The sequence below is a fragment of the Clytia hemisphaerica genome, unplaced genomic scaffold, assembly GCF_902728285.1.
Source record: "Clytia hemisphaerica strain Z4C2 unplaced genomic scaffold, Clytia hemisphaerica genome assembly, whole genome shotgun sequence".
Taxonomy (NCBI): domain Eukaryota; kingdom Metazoa; phylum Cnidaria; class Hydrozoa; order Leptothecata; family Clytiidae; genus Clytia; species Clytia hemisphaerica.
Genome location: NW_027103595.1, coordinates 1,650,386 through 1,676,351, shown reverse-complemented (window position 1 = coordinate 1,676,351; position 25,966 = coordinate 1,650,386). Strand labels below are relative to the sequence as shown.

The window sequence follows — 25,966 nt, the reverse complement described above, 5'->3', positions numbered from 1 at the left end:
CTTAAAACGACTACATATAGTGCTGGGGTTGACAAAGATAAACAAACATCGACTATAAAAAATCGTACGAGAAGAAAGCTTTTCTTTATCAAAAGAATCTGATCTATGGAAAAAATATTTTGTCTGTGCGTTAAAAAGATATTATCAATTATGTACAAATAATGCACCTCTCACTTCAGCAGCGAAGGTGCAAATATAACCCTTCATCTGACGGTAAATTATTCTCCTGGGAATAGTGCAGCCAAAATGACGTCATGTTTCAAATCAAAACATTGATTTCAACCCCCTGGCCTGATTAATAGCGGCAAAATCTTGTTTTTACTAACGTCTTGCCCTGGACGTTGTAGATCAAAACAGGGGTTTTAATATTTTCTTGCACTGGAAAGAAAGTATGAGGTTATAATTACTGCTTTCAATTGTGTGTTTAATGTGTGTCTTCGTGGAATTTTTTGATTGAATCAAAACATATATTTGAAAACCAATATGATATTGATTTTGGACTTTGTTATTGATCGTGGACTAGGACTATAATTATATACTGCAAAGACCCCAGTTGTAAACTCTGACCTGAGAGACAAAATTAAACTTTCAAGGTGAATGTATTTGTAAAAATTTATATTGAAGTATATTTTCAATATAAGATCTTTATTCTTTCTTCCTTTTATCATGATGTATTTTTCTATTGCATCTCCCCTTTGAATTCTCCTCAGGGCTTTAACACCAGCATTCCAGGTATAAAAACATATCCCTTTTTCATAAAGTTCATGTTTTATAAAACAGATATTCATTTTGTTTCCTGTACAATGATTATGTTTAAGGTTTAAAATAATGACTGGAACACAAAGAACATTCAGAAAGAAAGTTGTCAAAGTTAAAAGCACAAAAATAAGAAATGGTAGAAAAAGGACTACTTATGTCCAACCTTTCATGAGCAGTTCATCTCAATCAAAGTACTTGAAAAATGAGTCTTTCAGTCCTTGTATATCTGGGGATGAGGATGAGAGCTCAAAAGAGGATAACTTTGTCACTGATTCAGTAAACAAAACAAACGATGATTCAAAAAGGTCAAAGTACCAGACAATGAAGGAAAAGGAGCTTGGGGCATGGGATACCTTCTCACCTGAAGTGATAAGGAAGTACGCAGAGAAGTTCGATGAAATGCTACCCACAATATGTGTTATCTGTGAAACAAAATTACTTGAAAATTGTGTATGGTGCAAAACATGTGGGCCAAGAACCACATATTGCAGTGGATGTGCTGTTAAGATCCATAAGCACATGCCTTTTCATTGTCTGTATGAAATAAATGTAAGTATTCTAATCCTAGAGTAACTGGTAATAGGGTATACTCTTGGGTCTCAAATGAAATAAACATACAGGTACATTTAAAATAAATTAAGATTATTTTTGAGGTCTTTATGATAACCCAACTTGATTCTTTTTTTGTGAAGCTGGACCCTTGCCTGATTACATATTGAGATAATTTTTTGCTCAGGGCTGAAGTGGTCAAAGGGATTTCATATTTTGATACCAACGGATGGATTTCTGTTTCAGGGCTGGAGCCTTAGCAGCTTAGGTTGCTTATGAAAGTAATGTATAGAAAAAGCGTTCTCTTCTAGAAAGCATGGAATGTACAGGAAAGTAGTTGCAGATTTCTTTCCTGTCATTTGCGCTAGATTCAGGGTTTAGTGGTCTTTTGAAGAAGTGACAATAATCAGACTGGCCATCAAAAAACTTTTGATTTATATAATTTCTTCCTAATCTATTTGAAGGATGATGGGTTTCACGAATTTCAAGTCAATTATGAGCTGAAAAGCAAACATACAAGCCAATGTCTGTATGCCAAGCCTAGATTATTGACAGTAATTTCAGAAACAGGTATTAAAAATCCTTTACATGTCATTACTTTAAAGGATCACATGGTGTCATGCAAGTTTTTTGGGTCCCCCATCCGGTGTTGAAAACCCCCATCTGGCTTTCCTTCCCCATTACTGTTTGATTTCTGGTCTCTCGATCTGAAAATTACTTATATAAAGTTGTTGGTTCACATCAAAATGAATTATAAATGATAAATTCATGCAAAAACATTATACAAAAAAAGATATTCATGTAATCAATAAGTAAGATTGATACCTTTCTTTGATGTTTACCTTGGAAAAAAAATTCATCCCCTCCCAGACCAACAATGTGATATTAATTTATTCTCTGATAAAAACAGGCTACCTGATAATCTAATTAAATTGTTCATGCAAATATCCTTTTGAAAGTTTTAAAACTTTGGGTCTATGGTTCTTTTTTTAAACGTTATGATTTTTCATAGTTACAGAATTTCAGCATTATGTTCTATAAGACATAGATACAAATAGGGGGAAAGATAAAATCTATATATTTGAATAATTTTTTTTCAAAATTACGTCATCTTTTCTAGGACTACATCATCAGTGCTCTATCTATTTTTGTGAATGTGAAAGTGATTTGGAAACACTACTTCGTCTTGACTTGTGGCCTGTGACTCCAATCAAACCAAATACGGTGGTGTCTATAGATCTCCTACACCTTTTCATCTCGTTGCAGTTGGAGGGGAAGATATCTTTTCATTCTTTTTGTGATGGTCTAGCGTGGAAAAAAGGAATGGGAAACACTGTCTTGGTAAATATTTTCATGATAAACTAGTATTAGTTGCCCTTCGTGGAAACAATTTTTTAGGTGTCTAAAGGATACTGAATATTCGGAGCATGCCACTTAAAATATATGTTATTATTATTACTTTGCTTGATTTATTTTTTAATAAATAGGCTCTTACACTCGTTGAGATATTTTCAATTATTCTTGTTTTCTGGCGCTTGAGTTTTTATTTTTATTTTTAGAGAAGATATCTAAATCGTTTGGAGAAGACTGACACTATCGATCAGTTTAGGAACTTTCGGAGGCAACTTCTTAACCTCAGAAGCATTTGTGAAGACTTCACTGGACTAGAAGAGTGTGCTGCTTGTCCCAAAGTAAGAATTACTTTTACACATGCTTTGATCAGAGTGGAACCACTAAGGTGCATAACATTGTTGACACTAAGGAACACATTTTAATAAGCAAACCTATTATTTTCTGGCTCATTGCTAAGGTCGCTAAGATTTTTGTCAAACTCAAGGTTGCAGTTGTTGCTCAATAGGCCACTAAGGTTTTCTCTTGTTCATGTTGTGAACATCTGTTGTTGAAGAAGAAGTCGCTTTGCTTATCAAAGGCTCAGAGTACAGCAAATTTATGAGCAAGGCCAACCTTAGCAACTAGCTTGCTTTAAGTAAAATAATGTGTATTAAAGAAGGAATATCAACTTTCGTTTAGGAAGACGGCAGTGTGTTCTATTGTTTAGATGCAAACTTTGGTCTAGTACTCAAAGCGTCTGCTTCCAAATCAAAGAAACTTGCGATGCGATCTTCCAATTTATTTGTTCCTGATGAAGATATCGATTCATTCATGGTGAACTATGATGATGCTTTAAAAACAAAGGTGAGATTTTTATTCTATTTTAAAAAGCAGCGATGCCTAAACATATTTTAATTTATTAAATTCTCTAGGAGTGACCTTTAAAATTTTTCAAAATCAAATCAAAGCAATCTTAATCTAAGAAGCTGTGAAATTAATATTTTGACCTATAAAAATTGAGATGCTATGAGTCCTCATGAGTCCTTATATGTTCTGATATACTGTGTTACAAAATATTATAATTGAAAGTCATTGTAGTTCTTTAGGAACTTCTTACTAGGATTGCAGTAACTTCCAAGCCGGAAACAATCTTCGATCGAAAAGAAAAACAAAGAAATTAAGTGTTACCGGAATTTTCGGAATGTCTTGTAGACACGAATTTCCAAAACTCTTCCTAAATATGAGGCATGGTGAAAGGTATTAAAATGAGTTGAATTTTATCCCCAACAATTAAATTGAATCTCAAGGAGAATAGAATCAAATACAATTTTAATGAAGTTTGAAAAAAGAATTTCTTTCCAAGATCTTCAGATCCATTTTAAGCGCTTGAATCTTGGCAACTTGGTTACTTATAAAAATAACGTGTAGTATAATTCCTTAGAAATGAATATTTGTGGGAAGATATTTTCCCGAAAGCAATCTTTGTGGAACTGCTCTGAAATCATAAATCGATCCTAAATCTGGTCTTTCTTGGACAAAGTTCATCTGCAAAATTTTGGCAAAAATAAATTAACGAAATTTAAGCCAGGGTGAGCTCATTTTCCATATGCTACTCTTTGGTGCTTAATTTTAGGGGACAATAGAATAAGCGGGACGGGTGGGTACTCGAGAATAAAATCAACAAAATCGGGGAGGGGTCATAATGTGTCTGATTGGGGCCTGATTGTGCTGAAGATTCCTTGGAATCTTGGAAAATGAAGCTTTTAACCCTTTTTTGGTACTTCGTAGGATAAAAGTCATAAAATGGGAGGTCATTATTAATGATATCGGGGTTGAAAAATTATTGTACATCATATAAAAATTTTCAGGCTGGGATATGCTGTGTATTTACTTGACCGTTTGTTGGAAGAAAATCATGACAAAAGTTTACTCACTCACGTTATATATGACATAGCCTGTGTATTAAAATCGCATTTGAAGGTATGTACACTTACTGTATTCTTATTTCCAATGTCATTCTCAAAGATTATAGCGACGCCGGGTACCTGCTAGTATTAGCGATGTTTTGCTCTTCATCTATGACTAATGTTCACAAGCAAACCACATTAGACGTTCTTTGCTTTTTTAAAGAAAAAGAACACGTTTACGAAGTACAAAGATTTCCACTTTGGAATACCAGTTTTTCACTCATATGGTCACAGAGGGGATTGTCAGGTAATAATTTTTCTTCTCCGCCATTATGATGAATGTATCTTCGTCATCCTGGAGTGGCAATAAACAAAATTGAAGCACGCTTTGATGATGCCCTTATTATCACCCTCCGTTACACTAGAAAATATCAGTAATACACTCTTCTTGAGATGCATAAATTTATTGTTGTCCTCGTTTTCAAACAGATTTCATTGTTATAAAATTACATATTCACAATGATAATTGTGTTGTTTACACCTCATGAGACATTTTGAATTTCAAGTACTTTTGTTTTAGAGTTAATGTTTGCCTTTTGGGAATTTAAATTGGTTTAAATGTATAATTTCGTAGCAATGAAATCTGTTTGAAAACGAGGACAACAATAAATTTATGCATCTCGAGAAGAGTGTATTCCCTGAACTTTATTGTTTATCCAGGTAAAGAATTCCATTCGTCGGCTTGAAACGTTTGGTTTGATGGATGGAGAACTGATGGAGCGCCTGTGGTCTTACCTGAGGTCGTTTTCAAAGATAACCAAAGAAATGACTCCGGCGCATCGAACTGACTTACTCAGTGATGCCTTGATGCACTTTGGCTCAAAGAAAATGGGAAACATAGGCAAGTACTTTAAGAAACATTCGAGATCCATCTTATAAATTCTTTGACTTGTGACGTTTTATTTAGACTAAAACACAAGCATACTATTTTTCAATTTTTTTATTTTTCGTATAAGCTTGCACAATTTTTGCTTTAGGGAAATATCTTGTATTTTTGCGTAACAAGGCGATCGAAACCGTGAATTCCTGTGAGTCGGAGATTAAAGCGATATGCTCTAAACTGACTGGTAATGGTTCCTTTCATTGTCATTCAGATCGTGTCTACAATCCATTATGGTATAAATAAGTATTTTGATTCCCTACTGTTTATTTACTAGTTGTAGGAAAACTATAATTATTATACCTTTATCTGCGGGAGAAAACTCGTTCGTCAGTTCTTGAAATTCAATCACATGAAAGTCTCTCCCCTCTAGGTAAATCGTAATGATCCCTATCATAAAAAGGAAATAAAGAGTATTGTATTCAGTGAAATAAAAAAGCTACTACTTAGCAATTCATCAATCTCATTCCGTTGTAGAAGTTAAAGTGGATGAGAAAGTCATTGAAGCTTGGAAACGAGAGGAAGACAGTGTTGTAAACAAGGACAAAAGGCCACTGCAACCAGGTCATTACTGCTTCTACCACAGCACTTTTCTTGGACTACTTAATCTATTTACTTACTTTAATTTATCTTAATTTGCTTGAGCGCTTTACGTTGTAACAGAACTTAAAGAATAATGATTTTAGGCTTTTAGAACCATTTTTTGTATTATTTTTCAGATATACAACCGATCTGTATTTTGAGGACATCTAGGCAACTATTGACAAAAGCATTGACGGTACTCTACTGACGGACACGACAAATAATATTCTAGGACAAATCTTCAAACGTTCAGCCAATTTGAAAACAATGACAGTACTCCTTTGACATTGACGAATAAATAAAATAATAACGTAGCGTTAGAATTTTGTAGCATTTTACTTCTTTATAATTAGAGGTAAGCTTATAATTCAGCTACGTGTTATAGGCATTGGGTTTAAAGTCCCGAAGGGGCTAGACGTGAAACACCTGGATGGGACATTTCCTAGCTATTTAATCTTTATCTTTATCCAGAACACCTGCGTGTGGTTTTTACACAAATGCCGGATTGAAATTAAATCTATCACTAGATTTCGAAAAATATAGTACTTGAAAACAAAGAATTAAGTGGTTTCACTTTTCTTGCCTGTAAACAAAAGTTTCTACTCTAGCCCTTCGGGCTTTAAACTTAATGGTAATAGCAATGTGCGTTTTTCTTTTTAGATGCTGCCGACTGGAGACAAATTTATTACGAAAAGCTTAAAACCTTCAACAGGGAATCTTCTTTAGCACTGATGAGTGAAAAAGTATCTGATGTTGCCTTACATCAACGAAAAGCAAAACGGTAATTTAGGTTTTAAGAGTTACCATTATCCATGCTTTTTAAAATTACTTTTTTATTTTGTTACACATTTTAAATCAAGAACAAACGTTTAGTAACTATGACGGACCGATTACCCTTAAAAGTATATTCAAATCTAAGGTATCGAGCCCTTTATTCATGTGAATAGCGTACCGCGGTAAATCTAAAAATAGACTTTATTTTTGCCATGATCATTACTTTCCATATGTTTGTATGAGTAGTTCCAATCCCATCAACGTTTGCGTTAATTTCTTTTGTACGTTAATTGCATCCTATGACAAAAGATATGTAGCAACGTGCACGTTTTTTAAATTGAGACGAATTGGATTGTGGAATTGCAATTTGTACAAAAATAATGGAAACTGAAAAGTTTAAAACACGCATAACATCTTTCTCCCTTTCCCTATGAAACTGTTTGGTAAATTTTTGTTTGGCTGAAAATTATATATTTCTTTCATTAGCATCGAATCAAGTTTAAATACATTTGAAAAAGAGCATATGATTGCTAAACGATGGCTTCCAGCTTCTCAAGAATTTAGACTTCAACATATGAAATATCTAAAGCAAAAATCAAAAGAAACCATCTCAACTTTGTATAGCCGATGCTCTGAGAGAATGATGCTTTTAGTACTGAAGAGACGATATGCAGGTGCATACATACATTCTTTTATTTTTACAGGCAGTGTTGAATTCAATTTGTACTTGTACTTGGTAATTTTGGTCGGGGAAGATTGATCAAAATGTCACTGACTAAAATTTCCCTCCGACTTATTTTCCCCCGAAGGTATACGATAACGATATCAACCAGTTTGTTTACTTTTTATTTTAAAATCGTACATAATTTTTCATAGATGGATCGGCCATTGCCACAAGACTATCCAAACAGATCAACAGAGTTTGCAAGGAAATAAAGGATTTGACGGCTTCTTTCAACAACATTAATACTGAAATATCACTGGATTTTAAGACCGTTAGCTACATAGAAGTATTAGACGTTAAGTCCCCCATCTATAATGATACCACTCTTTTTTTCAAAGTAAGTGTCTACTTTGATTTTACTTTTGATTTTGTTTTAGAATTGAATTGGAATTTGTTTCGTGGAGTACTATTTCACAAATGAAGAAATCTTTTGTTCAATATTAGACCAAATTTGCCCTGAAATGGCCAAATTTAAGTACATATTGACCATAATTTTGACGTAAATAAAAGTTTCATTTGATGTGTTTAAAAATCTTATATCTTACTTAGGTAAAATGTTCTTCAGTTCCATACACGGTCATCAAATCTCTTGTTCAATATCATATGCGGAAACAACGAGCACAAGAAGAAATATCGCTTGTTGAGCGTGAGATGGAAGTCACAGTCTCTTATTGGGAAAAACAACTTTGTTTGCTTACTGCCTGTTTGGGGCGTCAAACTTTAAAAGGCATCAAATATTTGCTAACCGAAAGAATACGTGCCATTGAACTTTTCATTTATGAGTTGAAAAAGTCTTTTTCAACTGTCGTAGCTAACCCTTCATTTGACATCAAGAATAACCAAGTTTCCCATGAAATGCCAGATGAGGATGAATATTTCAGTGACTTTTCTGATTCAAGCTATTCAGGAATTGATAGTGAAGAGAATGAGGAAGTTGACCTTTATTTTTGAAATTATATAAGATACAACAATCACGATACGGTTTCGGTTTAAAGAATCTCGAAGATTTTTACGTGCTTGAAATTTTTAGCTGCACTTGATCCACCTGCTTTTCCTCAAAAAAAAATCATAAAATTCGATTTTTGAGATTTTCGTCACGGATCCTAACGAATATTTTAATCAGATTCATTTTCGCGAGTTTGAACTTCATTCTTAATAAGCAGATATTCAATAGGTAAAAGTTGGTTATTGAGATTTATTAACCCGAGGTGATGAATATTCAACGAGTTGAATATCATCACCGAGGGTTAATAAATCCAATAACCAACGTAAAACCTATTGAATATACGTTTTATTCTATAACTAAAGGCAAAAACAAAAGAAAAACTTGAAACATTTTTTGGAGTCCCATTTTTTACAAAATAAAAAGTGCTCACAAAATCGCATGTTCGAAATTTTTCTTTTTATCAACTTTTTAATTACTTTAAGTGAAATTGACAATAGAACTATTTTAAAAGTTTTTTCTAGCAAGAGTAAACATGCAAAAATCCAAAAAAAAAATTGAATGAAAAAATTGCCATGTGATAATATAGCCATGGAGCCATGTGATATCGTTAATTATCAAACGGCAGTTTTTGCCTACAGGTATAGAATAGTATTTGTTATTATTTATTAAACCTTCAACTACTCAAAAATGTATAGATAGATGATATATTTTATTATATATAACTAAACGTTTTTATGGACTTAGGCAAACTCTTAAATTTTATTGCAAACTTGTTTTCCAAAGTTGAGATTTTCCAATTCAAAGCGTAAATTTCTAGTTTTTCATGGTCCCTTTCCTTTTTTACTAAAAAATTTACATTAGAATATCTCAACTAACTTTGAAAGGTCAATTTTCAATGAAATCTAAAAGTGTTTTTGTGGATCATTAGAAAAAAAAACCGTCTGAACCGTCGCTTTCCTTTATTGAGGAAACGTATTTTGTTAATTTGTTAATTTTGGCAAATCAAATTTAAAGTAGTAATATGTTTATATATTAATTTTATTTTTTCGGTTAAATATTGAGCAAAGCCCACAAAATGAAATTATAATTTTTGATGATGCTTATTCAGTTATGAGTTTTAGGCATTACAATTTCCCGTTTTCTATATAATGAGATTTTACAAAGGAAAGTTTAAAAAAATATATAAACGTAAGTAACTCTCATAATTTTTGATTCCTTAATTTCCATTTTATAAATTTAAGTGTTTTTCCGCCGACACCTTTGTGCCGTACATAAAGGTGTCGAGGTAACTTGCATTTAATGTTTTTTGCCGCCGACGCCTTTGTGCCGTACATACAAGTGTCGAGGCAACTTGTATTTTATGTTTTTTTGCCGCCGACGCCTTTGTGCCGTACATACAATTGTCGAGGCAACTTGCATTTTATGTTTTTTTGCCGCCGACGCCTTTGTGCCGTACATATAAGTGTCGAGGCAATTTGCATTTTATGTTTTTTTGCCGCCGACGCCTTTGTGCCGTACATAAAGGTGTCGAGGTAACTTGCATTTTATGTTTTTCTTTTGCCGTCTACGCCTTTGTGCCGTACATAAAAGTGTCAAAGTTTCTTGCATAATGCTTGACAAGATGGTACGTTCTAAAGCTAAATTCCACTTAATCTCGAACTTTTTCAAACAGTTAAGTGTATTGGCGCTTTACTCAATGCTATGAATAGACCTCTATTTTTCCATATATTTGTCTTCTAGTAGAATGACGTCTTTTAACCATTAGGTATACACATTTATCAGAACGCCCTCGCTTTACTGAGTGGATGGCCAAACAAGGACACGACTTGCTGTTTCCCAAAGTCTGCGTACTCTCGGGTACCTAATAGAAGTCCCCCGGTTAATTAATTTTTCGAAAATTTCCCTCCCATTACATTCTTATTCAACCCACCTCTCCTGCTTATTAAGTTTTGAGATTTTTTCCAACCTCCCTGCTTATTCCAAACCCCCCGTTTATTAGGTATTCGAGAGTACAAGATAAAAAATACCTAAGATTGGCCAAAACTTCTTAGGGTAAGCTATGTAGAATTTTTCTTGTTGATTGTAATCATTCCATCTGAACTTTTCGTCAAGAAATCTGTCACACCGATACCGTTTATTTAACATTTTTTCATTAGTACTGATGTATCCCCAAAAACAAGAAGGGTTAGTTCTAGAAAAAAGTTGACTCTCGATCTTTAAAAGTTTTTGTGTTATATGCGAGAGATCAGCAGGGGACACCGGACATCGATTTTTTCTTATAATCGATTCCTATATAACTACCGTTGTATTAGGAATTTTAGTTTCCGACTTCAGATCTTTAAAAGTTTCCTTGAGTACAAGCTTTTGAAAGTTAAACCGGGCAAAATCGAACATACCGAATTTTCATTTTTTATAAATCGAATCCATACCTCTAACGTTGATGGAATATTTAGTTACACACATAAGATTTACGCAACATTTCTCTTATAAGAGAGTATAGAATATAGGTATAAAACGGTACAAACTGAAAACCAATTTTTTTTTCATACATTTAACAATGATTAGAGTTTTATTGTTAGTTCCCTACTAAAGATCTATATTTCGTTAAAAAAGAATGTATTAGACGTCGAGATAAACTTGGCATTTCGAGCCTGTATTCATATTTTCACATATGACAAACATATCTCGAGTGTTGATCCAAATTATTCTGCTGTTTGTTAGAGGGTAAGAGAAATAGTCCAATATTTACAATATTTACAAATACGCAGTTTTTTTGGACTAGACTATAATTTTCATCAATTCTTCAAGTACACGTTTTTCTTTTTATAAGCATAAGGCTCATAGCCAAAATTAACCCCATGTTAAGAAAAAAAACGTGTATCAAAAAATTGAAAAATGTAACATTGACAAGGATGATAAAGAGTTAATTACGCATATTTTTTAGAAAATGCTCATTTTCGATGGGGAAGAAATGACAAGGTGTATGTAGGGGGAGGTTTTTATGAAGTGAAATTTATTTCTGATTTTGATGATATTGATTATTTTGTTTTAGAATGATAAATTGTTGGTAACATCCATTTCAATCGATGAAATATTTCTTCTACGGATTTTCTTTTAAGTCATCGCAATTAACTAATGTAGCCAAGGTACTAAGCTAAAGTTAAAACTGTATACTATATATATAAGCTTATATAATATATAAGCTTAGTTGCAAACAAACTCGGTAAATAAATAATTGCTCTCTATTTGCCGATTTTTTATCATCTCATAGGAATAAAAAAGTTTTTTTCTGCGTGAATATTCTCAACTCAAGGGTGATTAAAAATCATAAATAAAGTCTCTTTGTATTTGAATTCGCTTGAATTTGATTGGAAGCGGCAAAACGAGCCGCTCCGAGGATTTGCCAAAACAATTTTATGTTTTACGGAATTAATTGATGTAATTGAGAATAGACGATTCTTGAGTTTGATTGCGCAAAAATTTTGTGACATCAATCGAAAATTCAAAATGCTAATTCGAATCTAATTTTGTTGGTGTTAAATGTGTTACCTTTGTTTTATTAAAAAAAAGCTTTTCAGAAGCGAAGCCGAGGCTGTCCATTTTGACTGAAAATTCAGAATTTATTTCTGCGAATAAGGCAATTTTAGAGGGAACATAATCATTCAAACCATATTTTTCCCATTTGGAACTTAGATAAAAGAAAGTCAGACTTTACATTTTTCAAGCGTTGTTCAGTTTATTATGATTTGATATGATCATGAAGGTAAAATAGATATAGATGGAGAGAAAACGTCTCGGTAATGATCTAAATGGTCGTTGAAATCTTTTATAAATCTATTCAAAGCGGCATTTCTTCGATGTACCATCATTTATTAATTTATAAGAACAGAAAGAGACTGTTTGGTTGATTTAGAAAAATTTAATTTTGCCGAAAATCCTTGTTAAAATGCGATTCGAAATAGTTTCAACTGATGTAGGACTAAAAGAGTATATTAATTTCATAACGAAACATTTTTGGGCTGGCATATTGTTAACATTGAGAGTTGCATCACATTATCATTGAAAGTTTCTTATCTTATAATCTTCACGTCTAAGTGGGCAGCGGTTTTCATACTCTGACAAAATGATCGATACAAGGTTCCTAATCATAACACGTAATTCTTTTTTAAATATATCGATGGCTTTATGGGCAGCTTCCCCTAGAAGTTTGGAGAATTGTGCTTATTATGTGAAGTTTTTTTCAATTTTTCATGACAAGGCTATTATATTTCAATATACTTGTTAAAAATGTAATGTCTTTTCATTCATTTTAAATATTCCTACGAGTATACCCAAAATTAATCATCTTATTACCAAAGCAACCAAACAGATGTTTGCTTCCGAGAAGCATTATTCTTAGCAGAATAGAACAAAAGGCATTGACTCTCCATATATATTTTTATTACCTCCACGATATGATGATATGGATATTCGATGATACGGAAAGACTGCATTGGCTGCGATTAGACCAACTGGCTCATAAGGGATTCAATTTTAATAGCTTTTACAAGTGTTTCACTTAACGACTATCCAAATGAAAATGGATGGACTATAATAATGGAGGAGGCTAAATGATGTTATTTATAAGAATTTATGTATTTCATGAATTAGAACTACGTTCCAAACCCAGTGGTAAATGTCTAACAAGAACAAGAAAATCAAAAATCTTAACCAATTACCATTTTTTGAAGATTTTAAAACAAAAGAAACTATTATAAAAAAATCCCAAAAAAAAGTTTTTAGTTCGTTGGTTGATAGCACTTGAGCCAACAAAAAGTTAAAAAAGATTCGAATAAGATCTTTAAAGTTGAAATACTTCTCTTAACGGTTCTCAAATTTTCAAACTCAAGAATAATAGGCCAAACAGAAAATAACATCTCGTATTTACATTTGTTCATAATTTTAGATAGTAAATTTGAAAAAATAGTATGTTCAGAGCCCTTAACCCTTTAACTATTTGCCACGGGAAAAAATAAAGGTTCGACTTATTTGCCAGATGTCGGCACATGATATTTTGGATAATTGACGTCAGAGCAGCCTCGTTCAACAGCGTACTATCGGCTTTTTGACGTTTAACTGATAAGTGCCAGATACTAGGGTATTCTCTGGCGTCCATCAGTAACAAAAATAAAGCACACGGGCACGAGGTTGACGTCAGAGTTATTTTCGCTAGAAAAGTCACTGAAGGAGCTTCTTCGATTCGAACGTCAAATCTCTTTTTGGACGGGAGTTTTATCGGAAGGTAGTGCTAACTTTCAGGCTCAATCATAAATGAAAAATTAAATTTTAATCATACAATTAAAGCAACGACGTATTATGTTTTTTCGAAAGAAAATACGATTTTTGTCTCAAAATTATGTCTACACGAAATCCTTTATTCATACTCAAACCGACTCCCTCACAAACACCGACCTTTATATATCCCTGGACCAAGCTATATCCGCCATCTTTGATCGAAGTTTTTTGAAAAGTGGTACCCTAATGGTAGCGCAACTCAATGTGGGTGTTATTGCAATAAACCGTTGAAAATGCTTGACACCAACATTGAATTTAAAAAAACTCCAATCAAAGATTTTGGTTGGGTGGGATTGAGTAGATTGGACCAGTGATATGTAAAGGTCAGTGCTCACAAACCATAGAAAATAACAGCTTTGCTACCATATAAAAATATGCAATTCTTTTAGTATAGTAAGATAAGATACCTAAACTCTATTCCAAAATAATTGATGTAATTGACAATTGACGCCAAATGTTTCAAAATTTATTTTTCATGGGAAATACTGTGCTTTTCAATATCTTTCTAACGATGTATAACTTATCGTTAAGTGAAAGGTTTTCATTGAGGAATCTTCGAATACTTCTACTGCCAATTATTTTGGGGTCGTCCATATAGTACGTACGCATAAATTTTCAAAAAATTTGATACCCCCTCCCCCTTGTACGCAGAGAACAATAGAAATTATATAATTTAAACAATAGATGTACGCTTTTGCTAAACCCCCTCTTCCCCTTCACTGCGTACGTACTATATGGATGGCCCTTTGAAATAGATTTTAATCGTCTAATGAAGCAAAGTATCTGTCTTTGAGATCAATTTTAATTGCGTCTCCGCTTAGCCAGGAAGGATCTTTAAACCCGATCCATTTGACATAAAATGTCGTGTGTCCATCTTCTTCCTTATGATCATCGATCCTTTCAACTAACCCCTCCCCATTCGCCGCTAGTTCGAGAACTTTTTTTTTCGAAACTTCTAGCGAGCTCGTATTGGGAACAAGGTCATCATCACCAAGCTTGGAGTAAATGGGATCCATTCCACTCATATCCTTACGTCTGCGCTTTCCACCACCACCACCACTAACGATGTTTTGTGATTTGTTTTTTCCGTTTCTTGGGGCAACATTAGATGTGACATGTGCATTAGTAGAAATCTCAGAATCAGGAGAAACTTCATCAGTGTAGTCGAGGTCATTGTCCAATTGTACTGTTGAAGTACTGTTGTAATTTACCACTTCAAACGAGACAGCAGGAACGTCAGCAGAAACGTCAGCAGTAACATTAGCAGCAGGAACATCAGCAGGAACAGGGTCTGAAACATCTCCCGATTTTGCAGCTTTGTTGCCGACAGAAGGAACTGAAAAATGTGACAAACATTTTTTTACGCATTTCACTCCTTGGTTTTTAAAAACATTGTTTTACAAAGGTATTTTCGCTCAACATCGACTTGCAATAAAATCTCTCATTTTTCATCTAGAAAATTTAGTATTAGAAAATTTGCCTGGTTTAATCTAGGTGGTAATCTTATTCACCCCTCTTTTATAACTGACCTACATATAGTTGTGATTTTTTAGGTCTTTGGAAAGTACGTTTTTACTAATAAATATAGTCCACCATAAAGCATCGATCAAAATATACTCATTCGCGTTAGTATTATTTTCAGAAAAACATGATGAAAAACTTTCTTACTAGTGAATGAGATGTTGTTGATATGGTCCTTGATAATTGCCAGCTCCCTTTTAGTACAACTTGCTGGCTTTCTCAACTCAAAACCATCGGGAAGACCATGAACATCAATAGTGCCGTCTTTGAGCCTTTTGTATGGCACTCTTGTTCGGCCGGTTTTCAATGATACTAAAAAGTTACAAATCAATCAATACAAAGGTAGTAAGTTCATTTGAAAAGTAAACCCAGTTTTAATGGGAAGTACACTTGCATCTATACATTGAGATATTTAAATCATTATAAGCGAGGTTAAGTACCGACGGTAAACGAGTTAGTTACATGCCATTTGCATATAATACATAAAGAAAAGGCTACTTAAGGGTTGTTCATATGGAAGTGAGATGGCCCGGTTAGTTGAGATGAAACACGTTAAGACGATGTATTCCAACACTTTTTGACGAATCAAACAGCGAAAAAAAGATCAAGTGACGTTCGAAAAATTACCCAATATCACCTAACAGAGCCAGTCCGCCTCCATATGACCATAATCAATATTCATTCCTTCACGTACTTGTTAGTTCTCCAAATATTTTCCGGACATTTTCAGGATCCGTCCCTTTGTTAATTTTTACCATATTTAAAAAGAATTTGCTAAGAAATCAGGAAAACAACTTACAAAACTTCTGGTTCAAAAGATTGGCAACTTCGTTACGTTCTGACTTAGGGGCTCTTTCATCTTCTGAACAGCCTGAAATAGACAATAATTAAGTTTTTATAATGTTTCAGGATAGACAGTCTCGGCAAAATTGTCCCCGATTGGGTAATTTGCCAATTGAGAACAAAATTTTATTATATCGGTGGCAAGTCTTGAAATTATATGCGATTACACCTTGTGAAAGTTTCAAATCTCGACGATTATCGCGCAAAATTTAGTTGAATTTCGTTTTCCCGAAGAGGAAAATAAACTTCCCAATCAGAAAGAAAAAAAATCCGATCGAATAGTGCAATATACTTAATACTAATAATTCATCGACTGTCTCTACTAACCATTAATAAACGAGGCAAACTCCCAATCAAGATCGGATTGCTGGTCAGAAAAGTCAAGAGCTCTTTCACTACCGTATGTGAGAACAAAGTTGGGCTCTTTTCTGGCTCTATCCGTGTCAACCTCCATAACCAAGGTTTCCACGCCATACCCCTCCAGTTCTTTACACTAAAACATAACCAATTAAATCACATAGTAATTAACATATATTTTTATTTCAAAGATTATCCGGTGGGCAGGGGGGGGCCAAAATAAAAATTGACCAAAAAGGTAAAAGTTTTCCCAATAGAATGTGAAGGGGTCTGTAGTTTTTGTGACCTTTTTCCGGCTACCTTTGACCTTTTTAAGGCCTGCGGCGCCAAGATTACAGAGAAAACTCTCTGCGACATGAAATTTTATGCTTTCGGCACTTTTTTGTGACTTTATTCTCGTTAACTTTGAGCTTGCTTAGAGCGAAAATTTACGCATACGGCGCATAAGTTACGACAAAAACTTTCGCCGAAAATTTCCCCTAAAAAAGGTCAAAATTTTTCCAATCTCGCCCCCCCCCCCCGAAACGAAAATTCGTAACTACGCCTCTGCTATCTTTTTACAGCTTAACAATAAACTTAACAATAAACTTAACATGCACGATACATACAAATTTCTAGAGTCTAAAGGTATGTAGAACAAAACTAGAAGCTGTCCCAAAATTATACTCAACCTTATGACGTCACAGGGGACAATTTCCTGTTTCTTAGGCAAAAACCCTTGACCCTTAGAATTCGACGAAAAATCGAAGTTGTCAAAACATCTAACCAGTTATACCATTCGAAAGCTCTCAGAAAAATTAGATTAGAGATATATTACGGATTTAGTCGATTTCTAAAATGTATCTCGAGAAATTTAAAATCGTCGTATATAGTTTTAGTGGTTACTATTTTATGAAAATAATCGTGAATGCATCATACATTGAAATATAGAATAATAAAAAGTTTTACCAAGTCTAAAATTTTCTTCCTAGTAAGGGATATCTTCTTCTTTTGCCATTCCACTGGTTTGTCATGAAAATTGACCTCTTCGATTTCCGATGCCCGTTTATTGAAATCCAGCTTTTCTTCATCTACCAATTCCTTCCATGCAATATTAGCTTCTCGTAGCGAGCTATTCGGGTTATCTGAAATCATATTAGAATAAGAGGAAGCTATTTATTGGCTTGTCATTGAATAAATAATGTAATAGTTTTAATTAAAACACAACTAGAAATGAAAAAAAAAATCATCATTGAATATATTTGAAAACAGGTAAATAAAATAAAATCTGTAATTAAGTTTACCAGTCAACCATTTTGATTTGAATAGGTCGTATCCTCTTGGATTTCGCTCGTTGACCTTCTCGGTTTTCTTTTTACTGGGGGCCTTCTTCTTATTCCTGATCCATTCCTACAGTAAATTTCACGTGAAGAATAATTTTCGTGATTAGGATTTTTAAGATTTCTCAAATCTGCCCCATTTTTATTTTGTCAAATTCTAATTTTCCTGTTTTTTTTTTTTAGAAAATCATGAACACAAAATCTTCCAATAGATTTCCTTAAAGTTGCTAATTTTAGCAAATATTAATTTTGGTATACGACGGAAAAGGTTTTTCGAGCGTATTAAAAAACGTATCCATTTTTGCGCACGAAACTGTCAGTAGCAGTGTCAGTATTTTTATCAATTTGCAAAGATCAAAAAAAAGGATTAATTATCAAGCATATCCATGCTACTCGTAATTTTGATAGTTAGACGAAGGCCAAGTTTTCACTACTTTCAATATTATACCGCTACAAAGCTAACAGGGTAGAAAAGTTTTATATATAAGATAAATTTTGTCAGGGTGTTTACCTTAACAATTGTTTCAGTAAGGCCAGTTTCCTTGACAGCCTCATCCAACAGCTTTAGCCCGTTGACATTGTCCCTGCCGTATGATGTCATCCCTTTTTGAAAAAAACTCTCCAATGTTTCAATCTGTTGAGCAGTTTTGACAATTTTTACTTTGGTAGACATGACGTTGTTATTTCAATGAATTTTTTCGATGTTATTTACAGAAACTAAAATAAAAAGAAAAAACAACAAGAACAGCAACATAGTCGATGTGAAACAACAGCATCATTTTATATTTTGTAAAAGCGTTCACCCAAAATTACAGTAGTAATTACTGTATTTAATACCTTTAAAAGGGAGGAGATCTATGTAAGAATTAAATTTTTCAGTCTGGTATTCAGAGATGATGACATGATTTTTTGATTAGTTAAATGCCTCGTGGAAAAATATTACAAGAATATTCAGGAATATTGACTACAATATCTTAAACAACTGAATAAATAAAATACATAATATGGACTTTGATATTTCTCTTTAACAAATAAAATCGAAATAAGCTAATAATTCTAGAAATCTTCAAACTTGCTTGTGAGAGATCAAGTTTATGCTAGTATGTAGATAAAATTCACTTAAAACAAAAGTGTTTCAGGATAAATGCTAAGAGATCAATCAGTATGTGGATCTACTTAAATTTATATTTTAAGAAGTCACCATTATTTAAAGACAATATGAATGGAAAAAAGTAAGCCGATTTTGCAAATAGTCTATTTTTCTAAATTTTATCCCTAGAAACAGGGTGCTCAAAATAAAAAGCAAGCAGGCTTGAAAAATATAAATGTAACCTTCAATTGCTATCTTTAGGCAGGTGTGAGAATTTTAAACATTCTAAAGTTTTTTCCACAAAGCTTTTCTGATATTAAAGTGCTTGGCTGCAAACAAACTCGAGGGAATATTATTTCCTGTCTTTATTTGTGGTAAAAATACCATAAAAAGTTCTTTCAAAAATATCTTTTCACATCCAAGAAGATCCTATCAAAACACCAACTTTTTCAATTCCAGGAAAGTAATTTTTCGTTTTGTTAAGTTTACACTCTTCTGTGTCTAAATAAGAGAGGGGACTTCGTAATTTTTGAAAATTTTAACTCTAAAATCACATTATTATGACCCCTATAGGGATTTTTCTTAGCAGCAAATTTACAAGTATTTTTTGGATGGGAAAAAAAGGGAAAGTGTATGCATAAAAAAGGTTCCAATCTTTAAAGAATAAAGCAAACAACTCATGCTTATAAAAAAAGGTTGACAGGTTTAGTTTATTTGATTCTTGTATTTGATTACTTTACATAAGAGAGTTTGTTTGCAATCAACATCTATTTTCTAGAGGAAAGAAAGTTTTTGTATATATTATGTCTGCCACTCAAGTTTTAAGTTTAACAACCATAAAATCAGGAATTTTCAATGATCGCTATTAGCCTGCTCTGCAAAAATAGATGGGGTAGTCTCTTTCCACGAGATTTTTCCACGCAATGCTGAGCAATGCACTCTAACCGTGTCTTGAGTACATCTTCCAATGAAAACGATGAAGGTCTCTTCAATATTCGCTGGAGGAGGATGCCAAACGAATAAATATCGGACGAATAGGTGACCTTTGACCCTCTGAAGAGTTCAGGGGCAAAGTGACTTTGATTACTGAAAAGCTTTAAAACATCTTCAACTTTTGCCTTACCACAACTCTCACGACACGCAAACGTGAATCCCATCAGTATTGGTTTAGTGCGGTCGGTCAAAATAATGTTACTGGCAACCAAATTATTGTGAAGAACACCTTTTGAAAACAGATGTTGAAGGGCACTTGAAATACCAAGTATATGCTGCTTTAATTTATCCAAGGACATTACAAATTTCTTATCAATCTCGTGTTGGAGTGTCCACCCAGTTTCAAAGTTTAAAATATGTGCAAAGTTATTGCTGAACTGCACTAGACCAATAGTTTGAACAATGTTTGGATGAACTCCTAAAAAGGTCAGAATTCGATGCTCATGTGATGCAACTGCAAGAGCTTGCATGCCAAAACTGCCATTTAAGGACTTGATCACTACTGAGTCACCATCAGGAAAGACAGCTTTCTCAGAATTAGAGAAAGTACCACTAGCCAAAGATACTTTCTTTGCCACTTTAAAACTCTCTGGATCGATTATTGTGGAGTCTTGCTCTTGCATTAGTTGATCCCCGCAGTGAAAAGTTTTGCTAAACAATGAAGCGTCAACCATTAGAGTAGAACGTCTCTCTCCAAGCTGCTGTATGATCTTCAATTTTGTATATTCCGCATTGCGGTGGGAGAGAGAAGCATTCTTTTCTTTGAGGACGCTAATTGTGTCTGATTGAGCTCTATTAAAGTTCTCAAGTCGTTTGATTTGTGCATTAGCATTCTCTAGGCGCCTTTTGTTTATATCCACCTCTGACTCTACTACTTTCCATCTTTTAAAGCGCTTGGGGGATGACTGAAGTACCTAATATAAAGGGGCAAAGAGGTTATAACCATAGCTTACTATCAAGTAAAACAAACAAAATTTTATTAAAAACAATACATTGATCAAATCTGTTTTAAAAATCAAAATGAAACCTTTTCCTGTTCTTCACTTTCATAATCTTCAGTAGACCAGTTATCATTATTTTCATTAGTTTTTACGTTATTATCATTGTTAATTTCATCAGTTTTGCTATCATCAGTTTTGCTATCATCATTTTCTTCTCCTTTACCACCACCTATGTAATTATCAACCTTTATTTTGAAGAAAAAAAAGGTAACTAAGTAGTTGGAAAAATTACAATGTATAGCAATGTGCCCTCCCGGTTATTACCATAATGGCTTTATGGCAACTCCTGAACATGGGCACAGGATGTACGGTTACACATTTTGTGGATTGCATTGTGGAGTAAAACACTTTTAAAAAGCCTTTTAATCAATTTTGAGAAATTATTTTGAAGTCAGTAGTTTTATTCACATAAATCAAAAGGTCATACTTCTTTAAAATAACAAAATTTTTAGACAAAGAAATACCTCATCATCACAACCACTTTTATGATGGAATGAACCAATTTTTATCTCTACAGCTACCTAGATAATTTTAAAGGAAAAACTATTTGTTCAATTTTCACAAAACATGTCACATTTAGCATATTTGAACTTGTTTTCAATTTTTGGCAAAAGAACTTTACTTTTTGGTAGTTATGCGAAAATAAAATAATCTATTGCCTGGAGATTGCATGAAGAACTGTGCAGTAATTGTTTTAACTGGTTCAAATAATTTTTATTTTTGGCTCTTTAACTTTTCTGTTGAAAGCATACACAATAAAATAAATTACTTTAAATAATGTTGAGACGTAGTCAGCAACTTTCTTCAGGATTTCCTCCACACTTTCACCTCTCTCAATTCCTTTACATATTTTCTATGAGTGAAGAAATTTACTAAGAAAAATACTTGGAAACAAAATATATAGTTTACTTACAGTACATTAACTAGAATAAATTGGTGATATCTTCCATAGTATGATATTTGTCTTTGTAAGATAATTCAATTAAATAGTTTACAGAGACAATAATTTTAAAATAATAATGCATACCATCACTTTGGTCTTTATGTTTTGTCGTACTCGTCTCTTTTGTTGTGCCCCCGATTTTTCTCTGTTGTGATTTTTGTCATAATTTTTGACAAAATAAGCATAGATCTGATCCCAAATTACTAGTGATGAATAAGAAAAAAATTTCAACAATAAAATAGCAACCTTTTTGTATAGGGTCTATTCACCTGAGAATGATTACATGTTTTTTATAAGCATAAAATTTCACTCAATTCAATTCAGCAAACAAAGATTTCACTGTAAAATTATCCTTTTTTGGATTTTTCCAAAAGGAAGATTTTAGCACATTTTCGCATATTGCAGAGGAGGAAGATCTATCTAGCATGTAACTAATACTTAAAGGTATCATTTTGGTGTATTTTAAGAAATTATTGGACTTGAAATGTAACTTATGTAGCTGGCCCTAGGCTGCAAGAAAAATTTAAAAGTGTGACGGACGGGACGGACCCATTTGATTGGTTTGATTATCGTTCAACTGCATTCGATTGTCGTTCGTCTGTGTTCGATTGTTGTTTAAAATATAGTAGTCTTTCAACTGCCTTTGATTGTTCTATGCTCTAAAGAAGGCCTATTTTCCATCATAAATCAAAGAAGAGTGTTTGACGTACTCTGATGTCATGTAAACATACAATCCACCACTTTCACCATACTTTCCCAATTGTATGACGTATGGCAAGGATATGATTTGTCATGTGGTCTAATTCGGCAATTTGTCCTTCCATCCTTATGATAACACTTGCTTTTCCTATCCCATCCTACATCCTATCTCAATCAAACGCAATCTAATGCAATCGACTGCAATCAAATAAATATCAATCTAATCTGAAAACTATGGCAATATTCAACAATCAAATTTCAATTGGTCGACTGCGTTCAATTTGGTCTATCTGTAAGTATCAATACAGAAAAAATAAATTAAAATTGAGCTCTTTCTTCACCTTTTGCCTTTTTTATCTACCGTGAGTGGTTCTAAATCCGACAGTCCTGCCTAAATCCGATGGGGTCTTTCAAAGATACAAACTAAAACAAAAACAAACCTTTTGCTGTGACGCAACAAAGATACCAAAGTGTCAACTAAACTAAGAGATTTGATACATTGAACCAAATAACAATTTCAACAATTACTTTTTATACAAAACATAATTTTTCATTGCAATATGTACATCATAAATGACAACAACAGTAACAGCATCATAAAAAGTAATTATTTTTACAATTCACACTTTTTAAAATTACATTGATTGACATTTTGACAATCTTGTTTAGATGCTTTTTTTTAAGAGTTCTTGCAATAGTTTATTGTTCAACTTGGAGAGGGAATGTTTGTAAACATAGAATTTTTTTCATAACAGTTATTTGGGGGGTCGGAATTAGGCAGGGTTGTCGGATTTAGGACCACTCACGGTAAGTGGTCTAAGGTTCGGGGAAGGTTCATTTTTGCTTCTTTTCATTAGCTTGAGACATCCTATCTCATTTGCACTGGGCAACGAAAACCCTGTTCAAATGCTCACCTTGTTCAATTGCCAGATGTAGATCTCAATCGAACGGAATTGACAATCGAACCAGTCAAACCAAATCGAACGCAATCAATCGATTGAAATTCGATTGTCAAACGCAATCGAATCTCAATCGAATATTACCGCAATTTTCAGATTCGATCGATGTTTGATTGCGTTCGATTGATGTTTGATTGCGTTCGATCGTCAATTCATTGACCCCCGGATTGTTCATCACATAATTTCTACGGGAAATCGAAATTAATTTCATTTGGCTTGTGATGTTTGAGAGCTGGGATGTGGGGAAGCTGCAAGAATAAAGCCAGACGATCTCATTTGAACGGAATCGACGATCAAACCACAGTCGAACAACAATCAAACCAATCGAATATTTTGACGTTTGATTTGGTTTGATTGGTTAGATTGTCGATTCCGTTCGATTGAGATCGTCTGGAGATGTAGATATGAATGCCAGGATGGACTAACTGGATGGATGTGATGAAAAACCAACATTTTTTTGGTTTTAATTTTTACGATGTACGACCCTGCCGGCACACCGGACTTGACAGCACCGGACATGGTGAAGGTCTGGTGTTGGATAAGAATACTTTTTACCAACGGACACCCTCAACACCGGAAGTCTGAAGGCTGACGTGTCTGGTGAGGAGCGTGTGGTGTGCGCGTTTATAATGTTTTTCCGACGCACGTCCAGTGCCTAAAGCTCCCGGCATTTAAACACCGGACTGACACTGGACTTACCACATCTGGTGTAGCAAAAGGATAATTTTTGAGACCAGACAAAACACCGCACTGTTTGGTGCGCCGACAGGCAGGCACGCTATAAATAAATATTTCTTAATTTCAAATTTTAAAGGAATACTTTCGACAGTTTAGGTCCCAAAACCTAAAGTAAAAGTATCTTACGAGTTAATTAACTCGTCAATTTATGGTGCACCTTAAACTGACGAGTTAATTAACTCGTCAATTTATGGTGCACCTTAATCTGACGAGTTAATTAACTCGTCAATTTATGGTGCACCTTAATCTGACGAGTTAATTAACTCGTCAATTTATGGTGCACCTAAAATTGACGAGTTAAATTTTCATGAAACCAAGTTGGTCAAAAATTCTAAAATTCAGATTAAAATAGGCATCGCGCCAAATTGGTGTTGTGATTTTTGTCATCTCAGAGAAGAAGTCATTGCATTGTTTTTTCGCGCGCGTTCTATTTTGTGCCAATCAAATTGCGTCACGCATTCGAAAGATTCGAAAATGTTGCAATCAAAATCAAAACATTCCTCGAAAGAAAACCCCATAACATTATACATATTTGGAAAGCCCTTTTATTATACTTTTCGAATGTTTTGCCAGCTCCAAATTTTTTGCTTTTGTTAAATGCGGGTTTTCCCTGACATGTAAACAAACATTAGGGGAATTCAAGAAAAATTATCTCTGTTTTTCAAAGTGAAAAATCACCACATCGCAGACCTGGAACTTTGTACATGTTATACATTTTTGGAAAGGTCTAAGATTGAATTTCAAAGAAAGATTAGCGTTAGCAAGATGAAAAAATGCTCACGACTTTTTACGAACCCTGAAACACAGAAGGGTTTTAGAACTTTGTTCGAAAAAGCACTCAAGTTCAACGGCTGACAAAATGAGAAATCCTTGGAGTAAGGAGCTCAAAAAAAGAATAAATGATTGACGAAGTAATGTACTTTTCAAAAATATATACTTCTTTCATCAAAGAAGTATAAAAAATGAATAAATAAGCGTGGTTACTTGGGAAAAATCACAAATTATTTTTCTTGTCTTCTTTTTGACATATTTTCGAACGTTTACCCCCGTCTTTTCTGACGTTCGATTCTTTGACGTCAAAACGTGGAAACCCCATTTGTCGCGATGGGTTATGGGTACTATTTTGGAAATGAAAAAGCATGGGAGAGAAAAGCATCATCATCAAACTTCACTTGGACAAGGAAAGAAGATCACGACCACCATGTCCATTTTTGAAGAATACAAAAAACTATTCGAAAGAATTAATCAGCAAATTATCATTTATACACCAATCCAAAAAATTAATGGTTCGCTGACTAATGATAGAAGTCAAATCGTGAAATGTTACAGGTATGGCTGCTATTTGTGAGTTACACAAACCCCATTGATGATGCTTTAAGATTGAAGCTTGAAATGAAAATTACTTTAATCGTAGAAATTTTAGCGAGATCAATTTTAGCGTATATTAGCGCGAGGGGTAAATCACTTCAATCACGAAAAAAGCGTACGAAATGATTTTTGATTTTTGAATTTTTTGTGATTTTTTAATTTTTTCTGTGATTTTTTGATTTTTTTGTGATTTTTGATTTTTTGTGATTTTTTTGTGATTTTTTTATTTTTCTGTGATTTTTTTGTGATTTTTTGATTTTTTTGTGATTTTTTTGTGATTTTTTGATT

The 25,966-nt window shown here is 33.6% G+C and overlaps 3 protein-coding genes across 5 annotated transcripts in view; 1 reads left to right on the top strand and 2 right to left on the bottom strand.

Annotated features, from left to right (window-relative positions):
- Positions 1–9,329, top strand: LOC136801668 (uncharacterized). Of its 3 annotated transcripts, XM_067058315.1 has the most exons (15): positions 4–1,308; positions 1,773–1,878; positions 2,429–2,649; positions 2,868–2,999; positions 3,340–3,504; positions 3,761–3,897; positions 4,509–4,620; positions 4,771–4,854; positions 5,268–5,448; positions 5,585–5,674; positions 5,965–6,051; positions 6,730–6,850; positions 7,330–7,517; positions 7,720–7,904; positions 8,117–9,329. In XM_067058315.1, the coding sequence occupies exons 1-15, from the start codon at positions 829–831 to the stop codon at positions 8,516–8,518; spliced, it is 2,691 nt and encodes an 896-aa protein (XP_066914416.1). In that variant the 5' UTR covers positions 4–828; the 3' UTR covers positions 8,519–9,329. The 3 variants fall into 3 exon arrangements, with proteins under 3 accessions (XP_066914418.1, XP_066914417.1, XP_066914416.1); XM_067058317.1 differs by lacking the exons at positions 7,330–7,517; positions 7,720–7,904; positions 8,117–9,329 and adding an exon at positions 7,548–7,698 and having other exon boundaries at positions 1–1,308; XM_067058316.1 differs by lacking the exons at positions 7,330–7,517; positions 8,117–9,329 and having other exon boundaries at positions 2–1,308; positions 7,720–7,893.
- Positions 9,330–13,388: 4,059 nt separating this feature from the next.
- LOC136801667 (uncharacterized) lies at positions 13,389–18,640 on the bottom strand. The gene is made up of 7 exons (XM_067058314.1): positions 18,399–18,640; positions 17,852–17,957; positions 17,517–17,692; positions 16,539–16,704; positions 16,168–16,239; positions 15,516–15,680; positions 13,389–15,183 (listed from the first exon to the last, which is right to left on the bottom strand). Exons 1-7 carry the CDS (start codon positions 18,558–18,560, stop codon positions 14,606–14,608), a joined length of 1,425 nt encoding a protein of 474 aa, XP_066914415.1. The 5' UTR covers positions 18,561–18,640; the 3' UTR covers positions 13,389–14,605.
- Positions 18,641–19,663: 1,023 nt separating this feature from the next.
- The window catches only part of LOC136801665 (probable serine/threonine-protein kinase DDB_G0267514), a 41,256-nt gene continuing 34,953 nt past the window's right edge, over positions 19,664–25,966 (bottom strand). The window contains exons 3-7 of the mRNA XM_067058310.1: positions 21,999–22,117; positions 21,741–21,824; positions 21,436–21,492; positions 20,998–21,156; positions 19,664–20,884 (exon numbers count right to left, since the gene is read on the bottom strand). Coding sequence (XP_066914411.1) covers positions 19,820–20,884; positions 20,998–21,156; positions 21,436–21,492; positions 21,741–21,824; positions 21,999–22,117 — 1,484 coding nt within the window. The 3' untranslated portion in view covers positions 19,664–19,819. The remainder of the gene's footprint in view (positions 20,885–20,997; positions 21,157–21,435; positions 21,493–21,740; positions 21,825–21,998; positions 22,118–25,966) is intronic.